A 24,575-nucleotide genomic window follows, 5' to 3' on the forward strand; every position below is an offset into this window, starting at 1 on the left:
GTGACTGAACTTCAAAAGTAAATCCTCAATAGGAAAGCACCTTGGGATGTTCTGAGGATATGATGAAGCACCACATAAATGCAAGCTCCTTCTTCATTTTACTCGGAGGAATGTAAATGAGGTTACAAGCTGACTGTTGAACAGCTCGGAGTCTGTCCAATAGAGAAACACCAGGATCGTCTCAAAACTCAGAGATAGAGAATGCAAAGTACTGCTCTCTGGTATACTTCCAGTGTTTAGAAGAGGAAGCGAGTTTACCATGAAAACTGTAGTTGCAAATGACAGTCTGGAAATAACGCGGGAGAAAAACAATAGTGGCTTTCTCAGTGTATGTTTCACAGAGGGAGAAAGGGGGGGAGGGAGGGAGAAAGAGAGACAGAAAAAAAAAAAGAGAGAAGTGAGACAGAATAGAGTCCGAAAAGCACTGCTGGCTTAACAGTAACAGACAGATTCTGCAAAAAGCATTTGGTCTTGAGCTGTGTAATTTAAAAACTGCACAGCTTTGCTCTGGGCAAGGAGAACATTTTTGAAATGAACTTTATATCGGTCAACTGCTGCTGGTCTTTTGAGACCAGTTTAAAGAGAGAGAGCTCAAAGAATCATTGGATGCATGGAAGAAACTATTAGATAGGTAAACAAAAATTACAAGCATACAATGATGTTGAGCGTGACAATCAAAACAAGGTTGTTGATGTGGTGACAGAGCTTAAAATGGGATGCAAAAATAGAACATTCAGTTCATGCCTCACCCTGGGTGATCAGGCTCCATTGAGCATCTCCTCAATAACACTGCAGCTGTGTCTCCTAACCAAAGTGTGGGAACTATGGGGTAAAGTACAAAACCTTCAATCTAACACAACGCAGTGCAGCCTCTTACACACTGGAAGAAAAAAAAATGGAGACATAATTACTTAGTAATGTTGAACTAGGAATGGCAGAGGCTGAATGAGATACGGAAGTAGTAGTAGACTCAACATTGACCATATTCAGTCACTGCAGAGCAGCAGTCAACAAAATAAGCAGATTGTTAAATGAAATTGCCAAGGTGTTGGAGCTCTGGTCAGGCTGTGCCTTGAATACTGCATTCAGTTCTGGTCACCGGAGAACAAAGGAAACATCCAAACCTTGGAGAGAAGGCCAATGAGGCCAATTCCTCATTTAAAGATACTGACTTACAAGCAAAAGATGAAAAATAAATTGCACTTTTTTTCAAGAATGGTCCAATCAGAGGGGAGATATACAAGATACTAAATTGGATAGAAAAGGTTAATAATGAGCATTATTTCCAGTTCAAACACAACCGCAGAACAAGAGTATGCAGGTACTAACCAATAAAAGCTAAGTTCAGGACTGATCTCAAGGCGCACTTCTTCACACAACACACTCTGAAGAGATCATCTCATTGTTACCAGGCATGATGTTCATCAATGCCCATCATCCTGGCAGCAGTCATGATGCCTTTATTCTGCACCAGTCTGCAGTACCATCAGCATTTATGCCACCACGAAGGACTAGCGGGCAGCTATTGGGTGACAAGGGCTATCCGCTGACCACCTGGCTCATATCTCCAGCACGGAACCCACGTATATAACGAGAGCCATGCTGCCACATAAAACGTCATCGAGCAGACCTTTGGGGCGCTTAAGCAGTGTGTCTGCTGCTTGGACCTCTCTGGAGGAGCCCTGCAGCACTCTCCATAGCACATGCAATGATTCATTGTGGTCTGCTGCATCCTGTTCAATCTCACCATCAAGATGGCACAGCCCTTACCACCGGGCATATGGCGAACAGCTGAGGAGGAGGAGGAAGAGGCAGCAACTAACCCTTTCCAGCCTGACTGTCAGCGATCGGCTCATCCATCTGATGTACCAGTGAACGCAACTCCAACCGCCATTTTAACAACGGTCCCACACCTTACTTTTCCTCTGTTGCTGACCATCATAATGTCCTCTTGGATCCAATAATGAGCCACCACAAAATAAACATTCCAAAACAACTTTATAAATCAAATCATCCAAAATTCCATACAAAAGTCAACTAATCACCCTTGTGCATTCCCTTAGTGCCTGTCTTATGTGTGCCTTTGCCTGGCCTAGTGCTCGTACACAGTGCTACCCAAGTGGCTGAAGCATGGCTGGTGGAAGGCTGCTGACTTTGTGGTGGGAAGATTGCAGATAAATGACCTCCAACACCTCGAGCACCTCTAGCCCTAGAAGGCTCGGGTTTGGACTGCACCATGGGTGATGGCAGCATGGGATGGCTGGCTAACAGGCAACAGCAAGGGCATTGGCGGAGTGGCAGTGGCGGGAGGACAGATTCTGTTATCCTGAGAAAGGACAGCAGGGTTCATGTTCCACAGAGCCACTGCTACTCCCCAGGACAGCACCTCAGCAATGCAAGAAATCTGCTGGAGCACAGATTGCTGGACAGCTGTGAGAGCCTGCAAACACTGGTATCCACAGCCATGAAGGCAGCAGAGTGAGTGTGCATGGTAGCAAGTTGTGCTTGCATTGCAACAAGCTGAAGCTGCATGACTTCAGAATGTGATTCCACTTCAGCACTTAGGTGCTGCGTAGCTTCTGCTGCTGCTGCAATGGGAGCTGAGACAGTGGCCATCATGTGTTCTCATGGAGTTGGCCACCACTTGCATGTTGGATAGGATGGGCTCCCAGGTTTATGCAAAACCCTGCACAAGGTTGGTGCTGGACTCCTCCATGCTCCTTCAGTGACCACATGCTTTCTGGTGGGCCTGTTGAAGTCCCAAGCTATTCTGCATGTATATCCATCAGCCCTTTCCTGTACGCTGCCCCGTCAACACCCAAATCGGAGTCCATTGCAGCAGAGCTCATATGTGACCTCAACCTCCTGTGACCTGCACCTGTGCTATCCTTTCTGCCTGCCCTGCCCTGGGTGATGAGGCTGTCATGCTTAAATAACTGGCTGAGAGATGTAAGTGTGAGACTTGCAGTGTTGGTAAATGTGTGAGAGTGAGGTGAAGCTGTGAATATGAGTTATAAGTCATAATAGAGATCTGTAGGAAAGTGAAAAGGATGTGGTGAATGGAACAGTGTGTGAGACTAGTTTAGTTTTAGTTTAGAGATACAGCACTGAAACAGGCCCTTCGGGGCACCGAGTCTGTGCCGACCATCAACCACCCATTTATACTAATCCTACACTAATCCCATATTCCTACCACATCCCCACCTGTCGCTATATATTTCCCTACCACCTACCTATACTAGGGGCAATTTATAATGGCCAATTAACCTATCAACCTGCAAGTCTTTGGCATGTGGGAGGAAACCGGAGCACCCGGAGGAAACCCACGCAAACACAGGGAGAACTTGCAAACTCCGCACAGGCAGTACCCAGAATCGAACCCGGGTCCCTGGAGCTGTGAGGCTGCGGTGCTAACCACTGCGCCACTGTGCCGCCCAAAAATGGTTCAGTTGTAAGTATATGGATTTTGAAGATGAATTCATGAACCTTAACCTGTTGCGAGGTCATTAATTTCTTTCTACACTGCATCCAGGTCCTCGGGACTACACTGCTTGTATCATTCGCAATGGCTATCTGCTCCCACTGCCTTTGCAAAGCTTGTTTTGAGGAATTCCTTGTCCCGTGCGGATAGACGAGCTCTTTCTGTCTGTCTACCTCATGCATCAAGGCCTTCAGTGCTGTGTCAGAGGATCTTGGAGCCCACTCTCTGCCCTACTGCATAATATTCACTCATCTTGCAGGTCAGACTCTCTTCCCCAGCCACTTCCAGCACCCACTGCAACCAGAATGCACCTCCTCTTTACGAGGTGCAGGCTGGTTTTAAATAGTGCAGGCTAGCTTTAAGTGGTGGACGCCTCGCACGAACTTGGACCACCCTGCTGTGTGCGTTTATCGCTGGGTTGTACACTACTTACATTTAAATGAGCAGGCAGCACAAGGTTTGCATGATGCCTATATCGGAAGGAACAGGCCTGGATTTATCCTGCATCACAATACCAGTGTCTATTTTCGAAAGCTATTGAGTTTCCCCCCTTGGAGTTTAGAGTTTATAACTAGAATTTGGAGGTGCCACCTTTTTAAAGAACTAGCAAGGATTCTGACAAATGCTTAAACCAGTTATGTTAATCTGTTTACTTGTATGGTTTGGCCAGCTGTATAGTATTCTTTGTTTTTGTTTCAGATTTCCAGTACGTGCATTTTTTTTTCCTTTTCAAAGGATTTTTTTCCTTTGATTGTGAAAGATATTACAGCAATTGGCATTAGTACAGAGGGACTATTCATCCCCCTCATACATGAAGCTTCCCCTTTTATCATAAAAGAAACAAGATTTTCTGCTGATGAATAATTTAATGTCTTTTAAGGCACATACTGGAAAATTGTGGGCTTGGAGTTCTGATTTGAAGGAATACACCATAAAAAGGGCCAACTTTGACATTGTTTTTGAATGTTTATCTGAAAAAAAGACAGCCTCGTGTTTAATCTTAAAAATGTTACTTACAGTTAAAATTATTCTAACAGGACGGGAATCATCTGGGAATATCAAAACACATACATGGTTGTGGCAAGGAGCTATAAGATGCACAGTTTTCACAGTTAGGAAAATTATTTGGCTGCCTGAACTTAACATGGGCATGAAGGGAGGCAACATGAAAAACAGTGCATCATGGGTGTTTGCTATTCAAGGTCTTCACTACATGTCACGGTGTGACTGACACAAGATTTATTAAAGGGTGTAGAGATAAAAACAAACAGCAGTTCATCAACTTGAAGGTTGCTCGTTGGTAAAGAAAGTGTGTCGGAGAGTGTTCTCCTTTCTGTGAATGTTTGTAGATGGTTTTAATTTAACAGAAGATGCAATGTTTGACTCCTTACTTGAATTAAAGATGAATGGGATTCTGAAACAGTAGCTCCTCATAATGACAGTCTGTGAAGTGGGCCTACAATGAAATGTGTGGGCCAACTGAACTCCGCAGCAGAATTCCTGATGTATTCTTGTCATATAAACACTGTGCCGGGTGCAATAATCCACAAAGCCTACTCTCACACTTCAACAGTGGGATAATATAGTGATGAGGTAGGGCACTGAAAGAGGAACCCAGGATTATATTTTACTGGGCATGAAAATAAGGAATTGAAAGGTGGGGTCTCTTAGAGTCTCTTCAAGGGTGATTGTGGAAATTAATTGTCACAGTTTAAATAAAAACAGCATGAATATGTTCTTCTTGACTAGATCTTCGGTTATTTATGTGTTATTACTATGTACATGATGATTTGCTTGTTATTGTTATAGAATGTGAATATGCAAGGTAACTTGGCACCATATGTTTCCATGTAAATACTATTTAAAGGGACATCATGCAGCCAGCATTCTATCATACACTCCCTCTCCTGTATCTATAGGCATCCACAAAACTCAGCCACCATTCCCAGTGCCAAAGAAGAAGCCGGCACCTCACAGCAACCCTGGAACCCCAGCATAGGTACATTCAGCCAGTTTGAGAAGCAGCAACTGGTGAATCACAGATTATAAGTGAGAAGGAGCATATAGTGATGGCAGTGCAGGAGCCCAGAGTCAGCTCATGTTCTTCTTCAGCTGCAGCACCCACTCAAACTCTATATGACTGCATATAAAAAAAGTGGTCACTGGAACACAATCATCCTCTGGGGTCACCTGGCAGTGTGTCTACAAGGTCTGGTGGTGACTGTGGACTGGGCAACATGACGTGCATATGGCTGGGTCGGAGATCACCTCGTACAAGAGGTAGGTACCGTATAACATTAATCAGGGTCAGAGTGGTCTCCTGGGCTAGCGTTGATCGTTTAAGCAGGTAAGAGAGGATTTTCCCCTCCTAATTAGCCATGGCTTTATCTTTTACACTTCTCCCAAGAGATTACACGGCCCTGGATGGGGAGGGGAGTCTAATGATGCAGAAAACATCACAATTACATGGAATAGGCTTGATAGACTAGTACGTCTTTTCCTGTCTGTTATTTTTCGTACGCTCATATGACTCTGCAGGTTAGCCCCTAGTTAGAAGTCATTCTAGGCCTAGTTAGAGAGTAATTTACAAATGCTTAAACTGTTGCTTTAGAGGCTGATCTGTACAGCAGTTCTCTTGCTAAGCATCAATACACTGAGGATTTAGATGGAGGGAACCATTATAAAGTCTCCACAGACCTCGCTGCTGCCCTCAGATCTGTCCTCCCACAGATCAGTGGTGATGCTGAGACAACGTCTAGCATAAGAGAATATCTGAAGTAGGTTCAGTTAAGGCTGCTGTCTTTTAAAACAATGGAACATCTACCCATCCAACCTCCAGTTCAACTGACAGACGATGTGCCACAAAGAGGACAGGACAAGTCGGTCACCTCAGCAACGCATGTGGCAGAAGCAGTTGCAGGGCCATCACATGACCCAGCAAAAGAAATCACTGAACTACCTCAATACAAAGAGACTCCCACTAACACCCAGTGGTCTCACTTAGTCTTCCCAGTGAAGAAACATCTAAAGGATGCATGAGGATAGTGTGAGAAAATTGCATACACAAAGGGAATCGTCAAAACAAAACACATTAAGTACATGTACTGCACATGTAGGATGTTTAGGTTTACTTCAACTTTGTCCAGAGAATTTACTTCTGATATTGCACAACAAGGTGGCAGCAGATCAAAAGATGGTCATCCATGGTGGTGCAGAAGACAGTGTTGCTGAAGTGGTAATTAGCCACTGCATGCCACACATGAACAAGAGTGTTAGCAAAAAGGAGAGCACCAGTGCCCTCTGATAGCCTGGCTGTACAAGTCTTGTAAACTGCAATGGTGCAACATCTTTAGGTCAGGACACTGACAGTAATCTGATTTTAATTGCAGGTGGGCCTCCTCCTCCTTGTTAACTAATAGTCTGCAACAAGCAGCCAATAACAATAGATATCACAGGGCTGCAAGGTGCCCCGATCTGTCCAGACATCTCAAGCACTACTTCAAGATGCCAATAATTTTTTTGGCAGATGCATGAGCTTCATTATATCTCTGGTCAGCTTCTGTCTGTGGCTCTCACAAGGGAGTCAGTGGCCACAGCTGGACAGCGTGGCCTTGGTCTCCTCAGAGCTTCCTTCCATTCTGCCTCCTTTGTTAATTAAACCAGACACAGGGGGTTGGCTTCAAATAGAAAGAATTATGACTATTGTCAGGGAAATGGAAATTGTCCTTCATGATGGTGCACTGCTGGTCACTGACCACCTGACCAATGGGAGTGGAAGCCCTTGTGATTGGTGTAAGCCTTTGTATAGGGGTGCGGATGGCCCCATGGATGCCATCAATAACCTTCTGAACTTTAGGAAACTGTGCAACACCCTCTCTTTGTGCTATTGCTCTTCCCTTGGGAAAATAATGAATGTGTTAAGCCCTGGTGAACAAAGCTTGAGTGGTTTGGCTGACACAACTATCCCTCCCCCCACAGATTAGCTGATGTTGCAGATGACCCCTGAAGTAGCTTGGACGAAGCTAGAGATGTTAAAGCTCGGAGTGCTGACTGTCACTAGTGACTCCTGTAATGGAGGTGAGCAGCAACTATCTTTAGACGCCCTGAGGTAGGAATGCCGCTGTCTATATGTGTAATTGTAGGTTTTGAGCCATTTGCCACTGGTGTAAACATACCTCCTAGCCTCCACTTCCATTATCATCTTGTTTCCACCTCCAAAAAACTCAAGCAGAGAAGAGCACTGAATGCAGTGGCCATTTTTACTATTTTTATTCTAGAATTTTCCCCTGAAGAAATTGTTTCCTGGGAGGCCAAAATACTCTTACCACACACACTTTACGTGTGCACATGGTGAGATCTCTCAACAAAGAACAAGGATTTAGCAGCTGACCCCATTAAAATCCAAGTTACGCAAGATTGTCAGTTAAAATAATGCTAGAATCTGATATTTCAGCTCCCACTACTGCCCCAAAAATATTTCCACTGAGCTGAGTTCCTTCTCCTTTCTGTCAGTTATTAATTGTGCTTCTACTGTCTCAAGATGTCACAGCACATTTCATTCTGTCCTGTAGCTCATTCACACATATGGCAGTGGCACCGAACAGGCAGGATGTGGAAATGCATGTCCCCAAGCTTACAACTAGCTATCAATTTTTTTTCCATTCCCTTGCTCAGGTTCTACTTTCACACTATTTCCTGGTTGCGAGGACAGAACAGATCCATTCCAACTGAGCTGTAACCCATCCGCACATCCATTTTCATCCCTTGTGATAAGACGCTCATTGGTTTTCCCATTAGTTTCTCACTGGTCAACTTCTACCATCAAGCAATGCAACCAGCCATTACTCTAACTACTGCATATAAAAAGGATGTCAGAGATGAGAATGTGTTACACGTAGGAAAGCAGTGAGTTGGAAGCATGTTACATGCAGGAGACCAGGAAGCTGGGACTGTGTTACACAGAAGATAACAGACAGCTGACAATAAAAGGCTAGAAGTTGCTGAACAGCTGTCCAGGCACTACATTCTTCTACAGTGCTCTACCATAAAATGTCAGATACAGCACTGGCTAAATGCAGAATAAATCACTGCCCATACTGGCACAAGTACCTCCATCAGGCAAAACCTGCTGCATGAACAGTAAAAGTCTCCCTTAATACATTAACTATGACCAGATCAAGTACAGATCATACTCCCTCCAGCCTAGCATCAATTGTCTCAATCAATTTAATCTCTGAGGTTGGTCACAAGCCACAGGGCGCTCTGTGAAAGTCATCCTGGATTTCGAAAGGTGACGGAGTCAACGGGTTGAATTTTACATACCCCTCCTATGTCGGGGGTTGTGGCAGGGGTGGGGGGCGGAAAATCCCTGCAGGAGAGGGCCGCTACGCACCCCGACATCAGGAGGGCCCAGCCCCATATTGTCGGCAGCGGTGAGGCCTCATGGCGGCGCCCCCTGGCCGCTCAGCGATGGGACCGCCATTAACATATTGAAACAAATTTAAATTAATGAATTAATTCCCTTTGCCTTCCCACCGTCTGTCCCGGTGCAATATTCGTGCTGCTGGCCGGCACTCCTGCGCCTTCAGATCCCTGTCCGGGGCACCGAGGCGAAACACTGGTGGGGAGGGGGCAAGAGGTAAGTTGCACAGTGTGGGGGGGGGGGGGGGGGGGGCGGGGGTGGAGCGTGGTCAAAGTCATATCATTGGTGTAGGGGATGGTGAGAAGGGTTACAGTGTATAGTTTATGCACATTGGCGGGGGTGGGGGAAGGTCAGGTGGACAAGGTAACTATTTTGGACAGGAGAGGGCAAGTAATTAATGCTATGGTTATTGGGGGTGGGGGGAGAGAGGGGCAAGATAAATGTATTTGATTTTTTTACATCAATATATCTTTAAATACTTAAATTGAACAGCAGGGCTCTAAGTCCTTTAAAAATGGCGTCAGCGCCTGCACACATGCAGCCCTGGCTATTTGAGTGAGCCGCCGTGCTCCACAACATGTTGTTAATCAGCGGAGAGAGTATAAATTTCAGTCCATAGAGTCATTAGGGCACAGAAGATGACCATTCAGCCCATCGAGTCCATACCGGCTTTCTGTAGAGCAATCCAATCAGTCTCATTTCCCCATTCTATCCCCGTAGCCCTGCAAGTTTATTTCTCTCAAATGCCTATCCAATTTCCTTTTGAAATCATTGATCATCTCTGCTTCCACACCCTTGTAGGCAGCAAGCTCCAGGTCATTACCACTCAACAACATAATAAAATGTCCCAAGCTGCTTCACAGGAGCATTATAAAACAAAGTATAAAACTGAGCCAAGTAAGGAGATATTAGGTCAGATGACCAACAGCTTGGTCAAAGAGGTAGGTTTTAAGGAGTGTCTTAAAGGAGAAAAGCGAAGTAGAGAGGTGGAGAGGTGTAGGGAGAGTATTCCAGAGCTTAGGGCCCAGGAAACTGAAGGCGCGGCCTCCAATGGTGGAGCAATTAAAATCAGGGATGCTCAAGAGGCCAAAATTAGAGAATGCAGATACCTCAAAGGATTGGGGGGCTGGAGGAGATTATGGAGATGGGGAGGGAAGAGGCCATGGTGGGATTTGAAAACAAGGATGAAAATTTTAAAGTCAAGATGTTGCTTAACCGAGAGCCAATGTAGGTCAGCGAGCACAGGTGAACGGGACTTGGTGCGAGTTAAGACACTGGCAGCAGAGTTTTGGTTGTCCTCAAGTATACGGAAGTAGAATGTAGGAGACCAGCCAGGTCTGCATTGGAAAAGTCAAGTCTATAGGTACTGAAGGCATGAATAAAGGGTTTCAGCAGCAGATGAGCTGAGATGGATGAAGTCGGGCAAAGTTATGGAGTTGGAAATAGGTGCGAATGTGGGGTCGGAAGCTCATCTTGGGGTCAAATATGACACCAAGATTGTGAATAGACTGGCTTAATCTCAGACTGTTGCCAAAGAGAGGGATGGAGTCCATAGCCAGGGAATGGAGTTTGTAGCAACGAACAAAAGCAATGGCTTGAGTCTTCCCAATATTTAATTGGAGGAAATTTCTGCTATTCCAGTACAGAATGGTGGATAAACAGTCTGACAACTCAGCAACAGTGGAGACGACGAGAGAGTTGTTGGTGAAGTAGAGCTGGGTGTCATCAGCGTACATGTGAAAACTAATGCTGTGTTGGCGGATGAGGTCACCAAGGGGTAGCATGTAGATGAAAAATAGGAGGGGGTCAAGGATAGATCCTTGAGGGACACCAGAGGCAACGGTAAAGAAGCAGGAAGAGAAGCCATTGCCAGTGATACTCTGGCGACAATTGGTTAAGAATGGAACCACGTAAGAGCAGTCCCACCCAACTGGATGACAGTGGAGAGGTGTTGCAGGAGGATGGTGTGGTCAACCAGGTCAAAGACTGCAGACAACGATGAGGAGAGATAATTTACCTTTGTCACAGTGACATAGGATGTTACTTGTGACATTGTTAAGAGCTGTTGCGGAACTATGGTGGGGCGGAAACCTGATTGGAGGGATTCAAACATGGAGTTTCAGAAATGATGGGAGGATTTGGGAGGTGACAACGTGTTCAAAGACTTTGGAAGGAAAGGGAAGTTGGAGTTAGGACGGTCGTTTGCAAGGACAGTGGGGTCAAGGGTTGTTTTTTTGAGGAGAGGAGTGATAACAGCAGATTTAAAGGAGAGAGGGCACACCTGAAGACAGAGAACCATTATCGGCCAACATGGAACCAGGAGGGTGAGTTGGGATGATGGCAGCAGATGCATGGGAAAATCACCACTTGCAAGTTTCCCTCCGAGCCACACATTATCCTGACTTGCAACTATAATGCCATTCCTTCACTGTGGCTGAGTCAAAATCCTGGAACTCCCTTCCTAACAGCACTGTTGGTGCACCTACATCACATGGACTGCAGCGGTTCAAGAGGCAGCTCATCACCACCTTCTCAAGGGCAACTAGGAATGGCAATAAATGCTGACCTAGTCAACACATTCACATCCCCCGAACGAATAAAAAAAAAGTTTGGTTATCAGCAATTTTATGGGAATAGGGTCAAGGGTCAAGGTGGGTCTATGGACAAGATGCACTCAGATACAGCATGAGGGGAGATAGGAGAGAAACGACAGAAATATGCAAGTTCAGGGTTAGGGCTGGAAGGAACTTGAGAGTAAGTTTGGCTTGATGGGCTAGTGGAAGGAAGGAACGTGGCAGAACCAGCCTATCAGATGGTCTTGATCCTGGCAACAAAGCAGTCCATGAGGTCCTCGTGCTTCTTATTATGCACTCGCTGCGTAAAAAAGTTCTTCCTCACATCCCCCTGCATCTCCTGCCGGAAAAGTTAAATCTACATCCCCTAGTACTTATACCATCAGCTAATGGGAACAGTTGTTCTTTGTCTACCTTATCTAAACCTGTCAGAATCTTGTACCCCTCCATCAAATCTCCCCTCAATCTGCTTTGCTCTGAGGAGAACAACCCCAGCTTCTCCAACCTAACCTTGTAACTAAAACCCCAAGGACTGCAGCGGTTCAAAAAGGCAGCTCACCACCATCTTCTCAAGGAGAATTAGGGATGGACAATAAATGCTGGCTTAGCCAGTGACGTCCACATCTCATGAAGGAATTTTTAAAAAATCCCTCATCACTGGACCCATTCCGGTAAATCTCCTCTGCACCCTCTCAAGGACCCTCACATGCTTCCTGAAGTGTGGTGACCAGAATTGGATGCAATATTCTAGTTCTGGCCTGACCAGAGCTTTATAAAAGGTTTAGATAACGTCCCCGCTTTTGTACTTAATACTTCTATTTATGAAGCCCAAGATCCCATATGGTTTGATAACGATTCTCTCAATATGTCCTGCCACGTTCAAAGATATATGTCCATGAACTCCAAGGTCCCTCTGTTCCTGTACACTCTTTAGAACTGTACCATTTAGTCCATATTGCTTCTCCCTGTCCCTTCTGCCAAAATGCATCATCCCACACTTCTCTATTAAATTCCATCTGCCACTTGTCTGCCCATTCTGCTAGTCTTATCTATGTCCTGTTGCAGTCGATTGGTATCATCCTCACTGTCTGCCACACCTCCAAGTTTGGTATCATGGGCAAATTTTGAAATTTTACTCTGTATTCCTGTTGTTACTCGGAACACCCTTACACTCTTTCTTGAATAAGGATGTCAACATTGCCACTCTCCCTTTTATATTAATTGCTATTCTATCCTCATAATCTCTCTTTGCCAGTTGTATTTTCACTTCCCCTCTAAACCTATTGCATTTGGCCTGGTTATCGCTTGAAGAATTCGCCTGATATGCATCATGCACCCTCTTTTATTTTGTTTTATCGTATTCTCTATTTCCCTCGTCATAAAAGGAGGTAGGTTTTTGGTTCCCTGATTCTTCGCCCTTGTGGTAATGTACCTATCCTGTACCTGAAACATCTCCTCCTTAAAGATCACCTATTGTTCCATCAGTTTTTCTTGTCAGTTTTAGGTTCCATTTTATCTTGGCTACATCCCCTCAGCCCATTGAAGTCAGACCTCTTCCAATTTGGAGGTTCTACTTTAGATTGTTCCTTGCTCTTCTCCATTACTAATATTAACCTTACGATACGATGATCACTCTTACCCAAGTGTTCACTCAGACACCTGGTCCACCTCATTCCCCAGCACCACATTCAGCAATCCTCCTTCCTGATGAAGGGTCACTGACCTGAAATGTTAACTCTGCTTCTCTCTCCACAGATTCTGCCAGACCTGCTGAGTATTTCCAGCATTTCTTGTTTTTATTTCAATCCTCCTTCCTTGTTGGGCCAAGAATATACTGGACAAGGAGATTCTCCTGAACACATTTCAGAAATTCCTCCCCCTCCTTACCTTTACTCTAACACCATCACAATCAACATTTGGAGTAAAATCTCTGGGAGCATCAATGCAACATGTGATCAGGAGCATTTCAAGGATCACATTCTCCAGGATATGAGCCCGTTTCCTGAAGACTGTTTCATAATTGTGACTGCATCTCCTCACACAAAACATGAAATCAGGTTGTCCACATAGTGGACCTATTTTCTGCAGTCTGCACCCATTGCCTCTTTGTACACCACTCTGCTCCAATACTAACTGCATGAGATTACCCGACACCAGATTCTACCACAGTGAGAAAGCTCCATCTAACTGCGCCATGGCACTGTTTGCTGGAGCAACCATTCACAATTTGAGTTTTCCTCTCAGAGAAAGCACTTCTTTAAATCCCACTGTGCACTCACACAACACTTCATCAACGTGCCCAATGTCAATCCATAGTTGCTGAGCAATATGGTGCAAGCACATTTTCAGCACACTGGACTTTTAGCAGATATACATTCCTCTACAGTTTAATGTTGTGGCTGTCATACATGCAGAACGTGCATTGTACTTTATTCAGGACATTCCAAAGCACTCACATACAATGAATCTGTACTGCAGTCACTGTTTTGTAGACAAACACAGCAGGTAATTTGCAAGGTCCCATATATATTATGGAGATGAACGATCAGTTACTCTTGTTTTATTTGGTGGTGTTGATTAAGAGAGCAATATTGACTCCGCAACAATCTGCAATCGCTTACTGATAATTCATCAGAAGAACCAAGATAGTCTCTGTGAGTGTGCTGCACCCAGAGACCCAAGGACCAGGAGATAAAAACCTCACAGTAATCAAACAGAGGGAAAGATGAAACATACTGAAAGGCTCAACACCAGCCCGAGAGTTCAATCCCTTTTAAAGAATTCCTATTGGAAATGTAAGCCCATCATCATGATATTACCAAGCAGCTAAAAAATTCACTATACATTGGTCACAAACCTCTTTGGGTAACCAGGCACTGCTGCTGTGGAGATGCCTGTGCTACTTGGCATTGTGTTGTTCAAGTCCTTATCCCTTTTGCTGCTCTCCAGCTCTGTCTGTCTGCGTGTGTAGGTCGAGGTCCGGGCCAGGCTAGTCAACGGATTGCCAGCGTCATCCCGTCGTGTGTAAGAGGCACTGCGAGCCAAAGGGGCTGTGGAGTCACTACATTGAAAAACAAGGATCACACACAGCAAAAAGCAGGCAGTGACTAATAATTTGATGGCTAGCTTTGGTCTACTTTTTAAGATTTCTGTTTTAAAACTAAAGAAGCTAGGAATGTTTCCAACACAAAAAGAGGCTGCTCAGGGGAAACAAAGTATTTTAAAGAAAGGTGTAAACCCCAGAAAACTGTTTGAACTTTACCATAAACTCAGCAACCTGGGTTTCAGACTCAAAGTCAAAAGAGGGAAGGTGAGCAGTTTAGGTTTCATTACTTTACACAGAGGATGGTGAATATGTGGAACTAATTGCCCATGGAGATAGTAAGGTGGATTGTGGGGATACATTTAAAAGAGAGATGAATTGTTGTGGGTGCTTTTTTTTTTGCAGAAAAAGGGCATTTTCAAATTTTGAGACCAATCAGATCAACCATATTTGCTACCTCCACCCAGTCCTGTACCTTCCTACATTCCACTATTTCTTCCATTTCTCATCTCTACTGAAGGTACTAGCCCCTAATTGGATACAATTGAGCCTCTCATCTTCCCTCTGATACCTCGTCCAAGTAGCCTTGTGCAAGATTAGACAGTATATGTGGAGGCATCACAAGCAATCTTTGGACATTATTGTAAGGGGCTGCACAGCAACAGTAAGGAAGTCTTGTTACAATTGTACAGGGCTTGATGAGACCATACCTGAAGTATTGTGCACAGTTTTAACCTCCTTATCTAAGGAAGGTTACACTTGCCTTGCAGGCAGTGCAGTGAAGAAGGTTCACTAGATTGATTCTTGGGAAGAGAGTGTTGTCCTATGATGAGAGACAGAGTAGAGTGGGCTTATACTCTCTGGAGTTTAGAAGAACAAGAGGTCTTCCCATTGAAACATAGCAGATTTGTTTTGTTTCCATCTAGCAATTAATTGAAATTCCTGTTTCAGTTAAGAGGTAAGTTAGGTTTCTTGCAGTTTTAAACAGGGGTATACTAACACTGAGATTTTCTGTAGCTAGTTAATTAGGTAGCGAGATTAAACTGGTTTCTGAGCTGTAGCTGAGCTCTAGAAGAGCTGACACAGCATTGTTTTCAGAGTATAACTTCAGGGAACTCTCAGTGCTGCTTGTCTGCATTGAGTGCTGCTGGAGGGCACAGAGTGTTAAGAAGGGAGTTTGGTAAATGAGGGAGTTCGGTAAGGAAGGGAACTATAAATTAAGAAAATAAATTTGAATGCACAGAGTCTAAAGTGGAAATTTGGTGCCTGAAGGAGGGTTTCCTTTCTTTCTATCTTCTACCTTTTTTCAGCCTCCAGTAACTGCTTCTCTCTTCGGTACAGGGGAAGAAGTTGATGTGAGTAACTGGTAAGTTATTTTACTTCTCATTGTAATAAAAAGTTTTTAAAGTTACGTTATGATAGGTCAGCTTGGCCAAGTGGAATGCAAGTCCTGCCTGCGATATGTGGGAAGTCATGGACGCAACAGGTATCCTAGACGAAAACATCTGCAGGAAGTGACACCGGCTGCAGAAGCTTGAGCTCTGGGTCTTGGAACTCGAGCGGCCGTTGGAGTCACTGTTGTGCATCCACGAGGCAGAGGACTACGTTGATAGCATGTTTAAGGAGGTGGTCACACCACAGGTTAGGAGCATGCAGGCAGAGAGGGAATGGGTGACCGCCAGGCAGTCTACGAGAACCAGGTAGGCAGTGCAGGAGTCCCCTAAGTCGATCTTGCTTGCTAATCAGGTTTCCATTTTGGATACTGGTGACAGCGATGGTTCTTCGGGGGAGTGCAGCCAGAGCAAAGTCTGTGGCACCACGGATGGCTCAGCTGCACAGGAAGGGAGGAAGAAGAGTGGAAGAGCAATAGTGACAGGGGATTCGACAGTCAGGGGATCAGACAGGCATTTCTGCAGCAGTAAACGTCACTCCAGGATGGTGTGTTGCCTCCCTGGTGCTAGTGTCAAGGATGTCACAGAGCAGCTGCAGGACATCCTTCAGGGGGAGGGTGAACAGCCAGAGGTCGTGGTCCACATTGGTGCCAATGACATAGGTAGGAAGAGGGAGGAGATCCTGAAAGTAGATTTTAGGGAGTTAGGAAGGAAATTAAAAAAGCAGGACCTCCGAAGCAGTAATCTCCAGATTACTCCCAGTGCCACATGCTAGTGAGCCTAGGAATAGGAGGATTGATCAATTGAACACGTGGCTGGAGAATTGAGGGAGGGCATCAGATTTCTGAGGCATTGGGACTGGTTCTGGGGCAGCTGGGACCTGTACACAATGGACGGGCTACACCTTAACAGGACCGGAACTAACATCCTTGCAGGGAGGTTTGCTAGTGCTGTTGGGGAGGGTATACACTAGCCTGTCAGGTGGATGGGAACCTGAGGGGTAGCTCAAATTGGAAGGAAGTAAAGTTGGTAAGAGGAGGTAGAAAAGTAGCAACTGACATTAGAAGGCAGGCAAAACAAAGGCAAGCATCAACTGGGCACAGAATGCAGAATAATGTCAAGAAGACAAGGTTAAGAGCACTCTACCTGAGGTAAATGGTATGATCTAATTGCCATAATGGAAACGTGGCTACAGGGTGACCAAGACTGGGAACTGAATATTCAAGGATATTCGGCATTTAGGAAGGACAGGCAAAAAGGAAAAGGAGGTGGTGTTGCACTGATAATAAGGGATGTGATCAGTACATTAGTAAGGGAGCATCTCAGATTGGAAGAACAAAATGTGGAATCTGTTTGGGTGGAGCTAAGAAACAGCAAGGGGCAGCAAACATTGGTAGGAGTTGTTTATAGGCCACCAAACAGTAGTGGTAGTGTGGGGCATGGGTTTAATCAGGAGATTAGAGAAGCATGTAGTATGGGTAATACAGTAGTCATGCATGACGTCAATCTGAATATAGATTGGGTAAACCTAATGAGCACTAAAGCTGTGGAGGACGAGTTTCTGCAGTGTGTTAGGGTTGGTTTCTAGAGCAGTATGCTGAGGAACCGACTAGAGAACAGGCTATTTTAGATCCAATATTATGTAATGAGAAAGGGCTAATTAATAATCTTGTTGTTAAAGAACCTTTAGGGATGAGTGACTATAATATGATAGAATTTTGCGTTATGTTTGAAAGTGAGGTAGTTCAATCTGAAGCCAGGGTGTCAAATTTGAACAAAGGAAGTTATGAAGATATGAGGGGCAAATTGGCTGAGGTGGATCAGGAAAATACATGAAAAGAAATGACAATACAATGGATAGTCTGTACAGAAATATTACATAGTTTACAGCAACTATACATTCTTTCAAGGCATAAAACCCCCAAAAGTAAAGGCAATCAACTGTGGATAACAAAGGAAATTAAGAATTGTATAAGATTAAAAGAAAAGGCCTATAAAGTTGCCAGAAATAGTAGTAAACCTGAGGATTGGGAGGATTTTAGAATACAGCAAAGGAGGACGAAGAAACTGATAAAGAAAGGGAGAATAGAATACGAATATAAGTTAGCAAAAAATATAAAAATGAACTGTAAAAGCTTCTATAGGTACGTAAAAAGCAAACGTTTGGCTAAGACAAATGTGGGTCCATTACAGGCAGAGTCAGGAGAATTTATAATGGGGAATAGAGAAATGGCAGAGAAGCCAAATGGTGACTTTGTGTCTGTCTTCACTGAGGAAGAACCATGAAATCTCCCAGAATTAGAGATCCAAGGGATTAGGGGAAATGAGGAATTGAAGGAAATTAGTATAAGAAGGCTGCATTGGAGAAATTAATGGGGCTGAAGGTTGATAAGACTCCAGAACCTGATATTCTACATCCCAGAGTGTTGAATGAGGTAGCTATGGAGATAGTGGATGCATTGGTGATCATCTTCCAAAATTCTATGGATTTTGGAGCGGTTCCTGCAGATTGGAAAGTCGCAGATGTCACCCCACTATTTAAGGGAGGGAGAGAGAAAACAGGGAATTACAGCCCTGTTAACTTTCCATCAATCGTTAGGAAAATGCTAAAGGATGTGATAAATGGACACTTGGATAGTAATGATCTGATTGGGCATAGTCAACATGGATTTATGAATGGAAAATCATGTTTGAAGAATCTGTTGGAGTTTTTTGAGCATGTTACTAACAGAACTGATAAAGGGGAATTGGTGGACGTGGTATACTTGGATTTTCAGAAGGCTTTTGATAAATCCCCCACAGGAGGTTGGGTAGCAAAATTAAAGTACATGGGATAGGAGGTAATATACTGGCATGGAGTAAGGATTGGTTAACAGGCAGAAAGCAGAGAGTAGGAATAAACGGGTCATTGTCGTGTTGGCAGACTGACTAGTTGGGTACAGCAGGGATCAGCGCTTGGGCCCCAGCTGTTCACAATATGTATCAATGATTTGGATGTATTATTTCTACGTTCACGGATGACACAAAACTAAGCGGGAACGTGTGTTGTGAGGAAGATATAAAGCGGCTTTAAGGGGATTTGGACACACTTAAATAGTGGACAAGAATGTGGCAGATGGAATATAATGCGAAAAAATATAAAAATGAGGTTATCCACTTTGGTAGGAGCAACAGATGTGCAGAATATTTCTCAAATGGTACAAGATTAGAAAGTGTAGATGTACAAAGGGACCTGGGTGTCCTTGTCAATAAGTCACTGAAAGCTAACATGCAGGTGCAGCAAGCAATTAGGAAGGTTAATGGTATGTTAACCTTTATTGCAAGAGGATTTGAGCACAGGAGTCGTGAAGTCTTGCTTCAATTGTATAAAGCCTTGGTTAGACTGCACCTGGAGTACTGTGTGCAGTTTTGGTCCCCTTACCTTAGGAAGGAAATTATTACCATAGAGAGAGTGCAACAAAGGTTCACCAGTCTTGTTCCCGGGATGGTGGAACTGTCCTATGAAGAGTGATTGGGGAAACTGGGCCTGTATTCTCTAAAGTTTCGAAGAATGAGAAGTGATCTCCTTGAAACCTACAAAATACTTAAAGGGATAGACAGGGTAGATGCAACTAAGATGTTTCCCCTGGGTGGGGAGTCTAGAACCAGGGGACACCATTTCAAATAAGGGGAAACCACTAAGGTCAGAGTTGAGGAGAAATTTCTTTACTCAGAGGGCTGTGAATCTTTGGAATTCTCTACCCCAGAGGGCTGTGGAAGCTCAGTCATTGAGTATGTTTAAAGCAGAGATTGACAGATTTCTAAATACAAATGACATATGGGGATATGAGGATAGTGTTGGAAAAAGGCATTGAAGTGGATGATTAGCCATAATCATATTGAATGGTGGGGCAGGCTCGATGGGCTGAATGGCCTACTCCTGCTCCTATGTTCCTATCCTGAACAGGCTTAACAGGACAGACACTGACAGGTTGTTTCCCCTGGCTGGAGAGTCTAGATCTAGGGGGCATAGTCTCTGGATAAGGGTTAAGACTGAGATGAGGAGGAATTTCTTCACTCAGAGGGTTGTGAATCTTTGGAATTCTCTACCCGACAGGGTAGTGGATGTTCAGTTGCTGAGCATATTCGAGATTGAGACGGACAGATTTTTGGACTTTCTGAAAATCAAGGGATATGGGGATCAGGCAGGAAAGTAGAATTGAGGTCAATGGTCAGTAGTAATCTTATTGAATGGTGGAGCGGCCCCGAGGGGTCATATGGGCCTACTCCTGCTCCTATTTCTAATATTCTTAATTACTAAGTCTGTTCTCACTCAAAAGGTCATAGAGTCATATACAGCACAGGAGGCCATTCGGCCCATCGAATCCATGCCATTACCGAATGGTATACGGTCTAGGGGACACAGATTGAAAGTTGTGGGCAAGAGATGCAGGGGGAATATGAGGAAGTTCTTTTTTTTATACAGCTACAGGAGTTGAGTGGGGGAGTGGGACTGACTGGATAGCTCTGTGGAGAGTCAGCAAGGACTCGATAGGCCGAATGAATGTCCACAAGTATTCACTTTACATCTGCAACAATCAAGATAGTAAAGTAGGGTTGATTTTTATCTTCCTTACCCCAGCAATCTAAAATCAATTGTGGCCCTCCAACTCCTGCCTTAAGAGACAGTAGCTAACGCAGCATAGAATCAAATCAGAGACTGTCTGGTCTGCATTCCTGAGTACCACAAATGATTTGATCCATCCACATGTAACCATCATTCCCCTAAACAGCCTCACTTGATCATCAGGGGGTTTTAGCGAGCTCCAACCCTTATTCTTGCAATCTATCTGAAGCCTCAAATCTAGGCCTTTTTCAACATGTACACAATCAGAATTTTTTTTTTTTTTAAGTTTACACACCTAAATCCTAATGGCCTATTTTAGATCGAGGAAGCCACTGATACAGAAAAGTGCTGAAACTAGAAGTCCATTCAGGCCCCAACTCCAGTTTTTAGGAGTATCTGAGGCAGTCAAAATGAAGGAAAAGTTGGTGCAGTAACCTATACCTTAGTAAATACAGGATTTACACTGTGCTGGTGACACTTCTTAACCCAAATAGTGATATCCCATCCACCATTGGACAATTGGACTCAGGGCTTCTTCTTGATACGTAACCTAGTCTCACATTCCCAATCTCAAAGGGCCTCCCCAATTATAACCAGACAGCTCAGCATTGTGCTTTAAAACTTGTTCTTATTGAATGGGAGAGAGGGAGCAACATGGCCATGTGTTGTCTGTGGCTGTTGCTGCTCATTCTTCAGAGCCACGGGCTCCTGATAGCTTATTACCACCATTGATTCCTTGTATTGTCAAAGTACATTCTGGTATTGCATGGGCTGCAGGCTAAAACCACTCATTAGTCTTTATGTTAACTCTTAATTCAGATTTTCTGCCCCCACTGTTCTCATGGTGCCACTATGGTTGAGAGATCACTGTGTCAGTATTTACACTGAGTTTCAATATTTGGCTAACCAAGTGGACTAGTCTAGTGAACTGGTTCCCTCAGCTTATCTGCCCACCTAGTTTTATCTTCATTGGCATCTCCAATGGTGAACAGCTTCCTTGTTGGGGTGGGCGGCACACGGGCTAACCGGGGCTCCTTCTCCTGAAAGGCAACACAGAAACAACGGGTAAATGCAAAACCAACATCATCTGCATTCAATACTAGAGATCTCAGTGCTGAACAACAGAACACATTCCCAATTATGGTACATAGCACAACGTACAACACGTGTTAGATAAAGAGGAAGCTTCTCCCTTACATTGTGCCAAAAACTCCTCAGTCAAATACACTACATGGTAAATTTGCCTCAACGTTGCCCCATCAAACATCCCTGTGTCACATACTTGGTGGATTAGATGCAGAGTAAAGTCTCAACTCTATACTGGTGAAGTGCTTCCAGGTCATGAATAGCAGGCATTACAAGCAGTATGAAACTACCTCTATATTGCCTCATCAAGCCTACCTTGATCAACACTCTTTCTACACAGACTGTCAAGCACTTCCAGGTCGGGTACAGAACAGGCTAAATATAAGTAATTCTCTTTTTATACTCTCCTGTAAAACTATTCAAGATAAGGCATGGTTTCAATCCAGTTTAAAGGCCCCTCTACTCTGATCCATCCAACACTCCCAAATCAGTTACAGCAATGTTTTCATGCAGACACAGAGCAAGGATTCCTCTATTCCATCCCAGTAAGCTCTCTGGTAAGTGTTAGTATGAATTAAATGCACAGTGAAGTTCATTTCACACTGTCCATCAAGCATTCCCAGAGCTCAAACAAGAGAGGTTAAAAGCAGAGTTTTAAAAAAGTTTTATACCTGAAATATTAACATTTACATTCTCCCGATAGTGACTGTCTGACCTGCTCTTAACTTTTATGCAGAATAAAGCACTTATACTGCCCCCTGGGTCAAGTACGACACAGATTAACTACAATAGAAAGTTTCCTCCACATTGCTTTACACATATCTCCCACATTACCTACAGCGTGTGGTACTTTACACTCTCCCACCATTTATTCCATGTCAGATAAAGGATAGCTGCAGAGTAAAGCTCCATTAAGCACTCCCAGGTTAAGTACACAAGAGATTGGCAACAGAGTAAAGTTCCTTTGGAACTACTCCATCAAACACTCCAAGATAAGGTTCAGCACAGATTACATGCAACGTAAATCTCCCTTTACAGTGCCAACGAACCACTCCCAGGTCACATACAGCATATCTTAGAGTAGGTTAAAGGTTCGGCACAACATCGTGGGCCAAAGGGCCTGTACTGTGCTGTACTGTTCTATGTTCTATATGCAACAAACACAGTAAAACCTTCTCTACATTATTTAAGGTGAAGTGCAGCACAGGTTAGATACAGAACTGTAACCCACTTTAATATCAGTTAGATCAGCTGTAACACAGTTTAGAAGCACAGTAAAGCTCATTTCACCGAAAATGCTGGAAATACTCAGGAAGTCAGGCAGCATCTGCGGAGAGAGAAACAGTTAACATTTCAGACAGAAGACCTTCTGTCATTTATTTATTTATTTAGAGATACAGCACTGAAACAGGCCCTTCGGCCCACCGAGTCTGTGCCGACCAACAACCACCCATTTATACTAATCCTACATTAATCCCATATTCCCTACCATATCCCCACCATTCTCCTACCACCTACCTATACTAGGGGCAATTTACAACAGCCAATTTACCTAACAACCTGCAAGTCTTTGGCTGTGGGAGGAAACCGAAGCACCCGGCGGAAACCCACGCGGTCACAGGGAGAACTTGCAAACTCCACACAGGCAGTACCCAGAACTGAACCTGGGTCACTGGAGCTGTGAGGCTGCGGTACTAACCACTGCTCTACTGTGCCGTCATGATGTCATCATTTTGTATCAACCTGAAACATTAACTGTTTCTCTCTCCTGATGCTGCCTGACCTGCTGAGTATTCCAGCATTTTTCTGTTTTTGCTTTGGATCTCCATTATCTGCAGTATTTTGCTTTGGTAAAACTCATTCTGCACCATTCATCAAGCAACTCCAGATCAGGCAGACAAGCTAGATACAAAATAAACATCCCCATAAATCACTTTCAGTTAAGGCACAGATTATAGGCAGAATAAAGCTCCCTCTCTGCTGCTCTATCAAACACTACTTGGTCCGATACAACATTGGTTAGATATTAAGCTAAGGTTCTTCCACAATGCCACATCAAACACACCAAACTCAGTTATGACACAGGTTACATGCATAGCAGTACCTTCTCCACACACTCCCACCCAGGCAACCTGAGGTGAGGTACAGCACAGTTCGGATGCAGAGTAAAGTCCCTCCACAGTGGCCGTAAAAGACTCCTAGGCAAGATACACCACAGATTACGTGCAGTTCCTTCTGTACTGTTCAAGCTTTCCCAGTACAAATTAGGTACAGAGTGAAGCTCCTTCAACACTGACCATGAAGCACGCCCCGGTTAGATACACCAAAGATTAGATGCTGAGCAAAAGCCCTTTAGTCTGTTCCATTGCACATACTCTAATCAGATACAGCATGGGTTGGATGGAAAACAAAATCTCCCTCTATGCAGTATTAACAAGCACTTCAAAGTCAGGTACAATGCAGGATGGATGCAAAAAACAGCAACATTTGCACTATCCCACGAAGCACTCCCAGCACACTAGGGATTAGATGGAGGGTAAAGTTCCTTCAACACTATCCCATTAAGCAATGTGAGGTACAGTGAAGGTCTGACGCACACTGTGGAGTGGACACTGAATAAAGTTCCCTCTACACTATCCATCCAGGAAACCGAGATCAGGTACAATAGAGGTGTAGATTTAAAAATCCATCTACACTATCGTGCCAAGTACGTCCAGTTAAGATACAGCAGTTAGATGTAGAGTTATGCTCCATCTGTACTGTTCAATGAAGCACTCCCAGCTGAGGTACTGCACAGGTTAGGTGCAAAGATCCATTGACAATGCCCATCAATGCTCTCAGGCAATGTGCAGCTTAAGTTAGATGCATTAGATGCATTAAGTACTCCCTGAATAAGTAGAGCAGGCCTTTGATGCACAGTTAACCACCCTCCATCCTGGCCCATCAAGCACTCCTAGCTCAAGTAAGGCACAG

At 44.2% G+C, this 24,575-nt stretch overlaps 1 protein-coding gene across 4 annotated transcripts in view; it reads right to left on the reverse strand.

Moving 5' to 3' along the window:
* The window catches only part of LOC137376988 (protein phosphatase 1 regulatory subunit 12A-like), a 190,686-nt gene that overhangs the window by 46,874 nt on the left and 119,237 nt on the right, over positions 1-24,575 (reverse strand). For 3 of the 4 annotated variants that reach the window (XM_068046047.1, XM_068046049.1, XM_068046046.1), the window contains exons 11-12: positions 21,471-21,556; positions 14,334-14,537 (exon numbers count right to left, since the gene is read on the reverse strand). In XM_068046047.1, the coding sequence (XP_067902148.1) occupies positions 14,334-14,537; positions 21,471-21,556 (290 nt within the window). The remainder of the gene's footprint in view (positions 1-14,333; positions 14,538-21,470; positions 21,557-24,575) is intronic. The other variant, XM_068046048.1, reaches the window with a different exon arrangement.

Source organism: Heterodontus francisci, chromosome 14, assembly GCF_036365525.1.
Source record: "Heterodontus francisci isolate sHetFra1 chromosome 14, sHetFra1.hap1, whole genome shotgun sequence".
NCBI lineage: Eukaryota > Metazoa > Chordata > Chondrichthyes > Heterodontiformes > Heterodontidae > Heterodontus > Heterodontus francisci.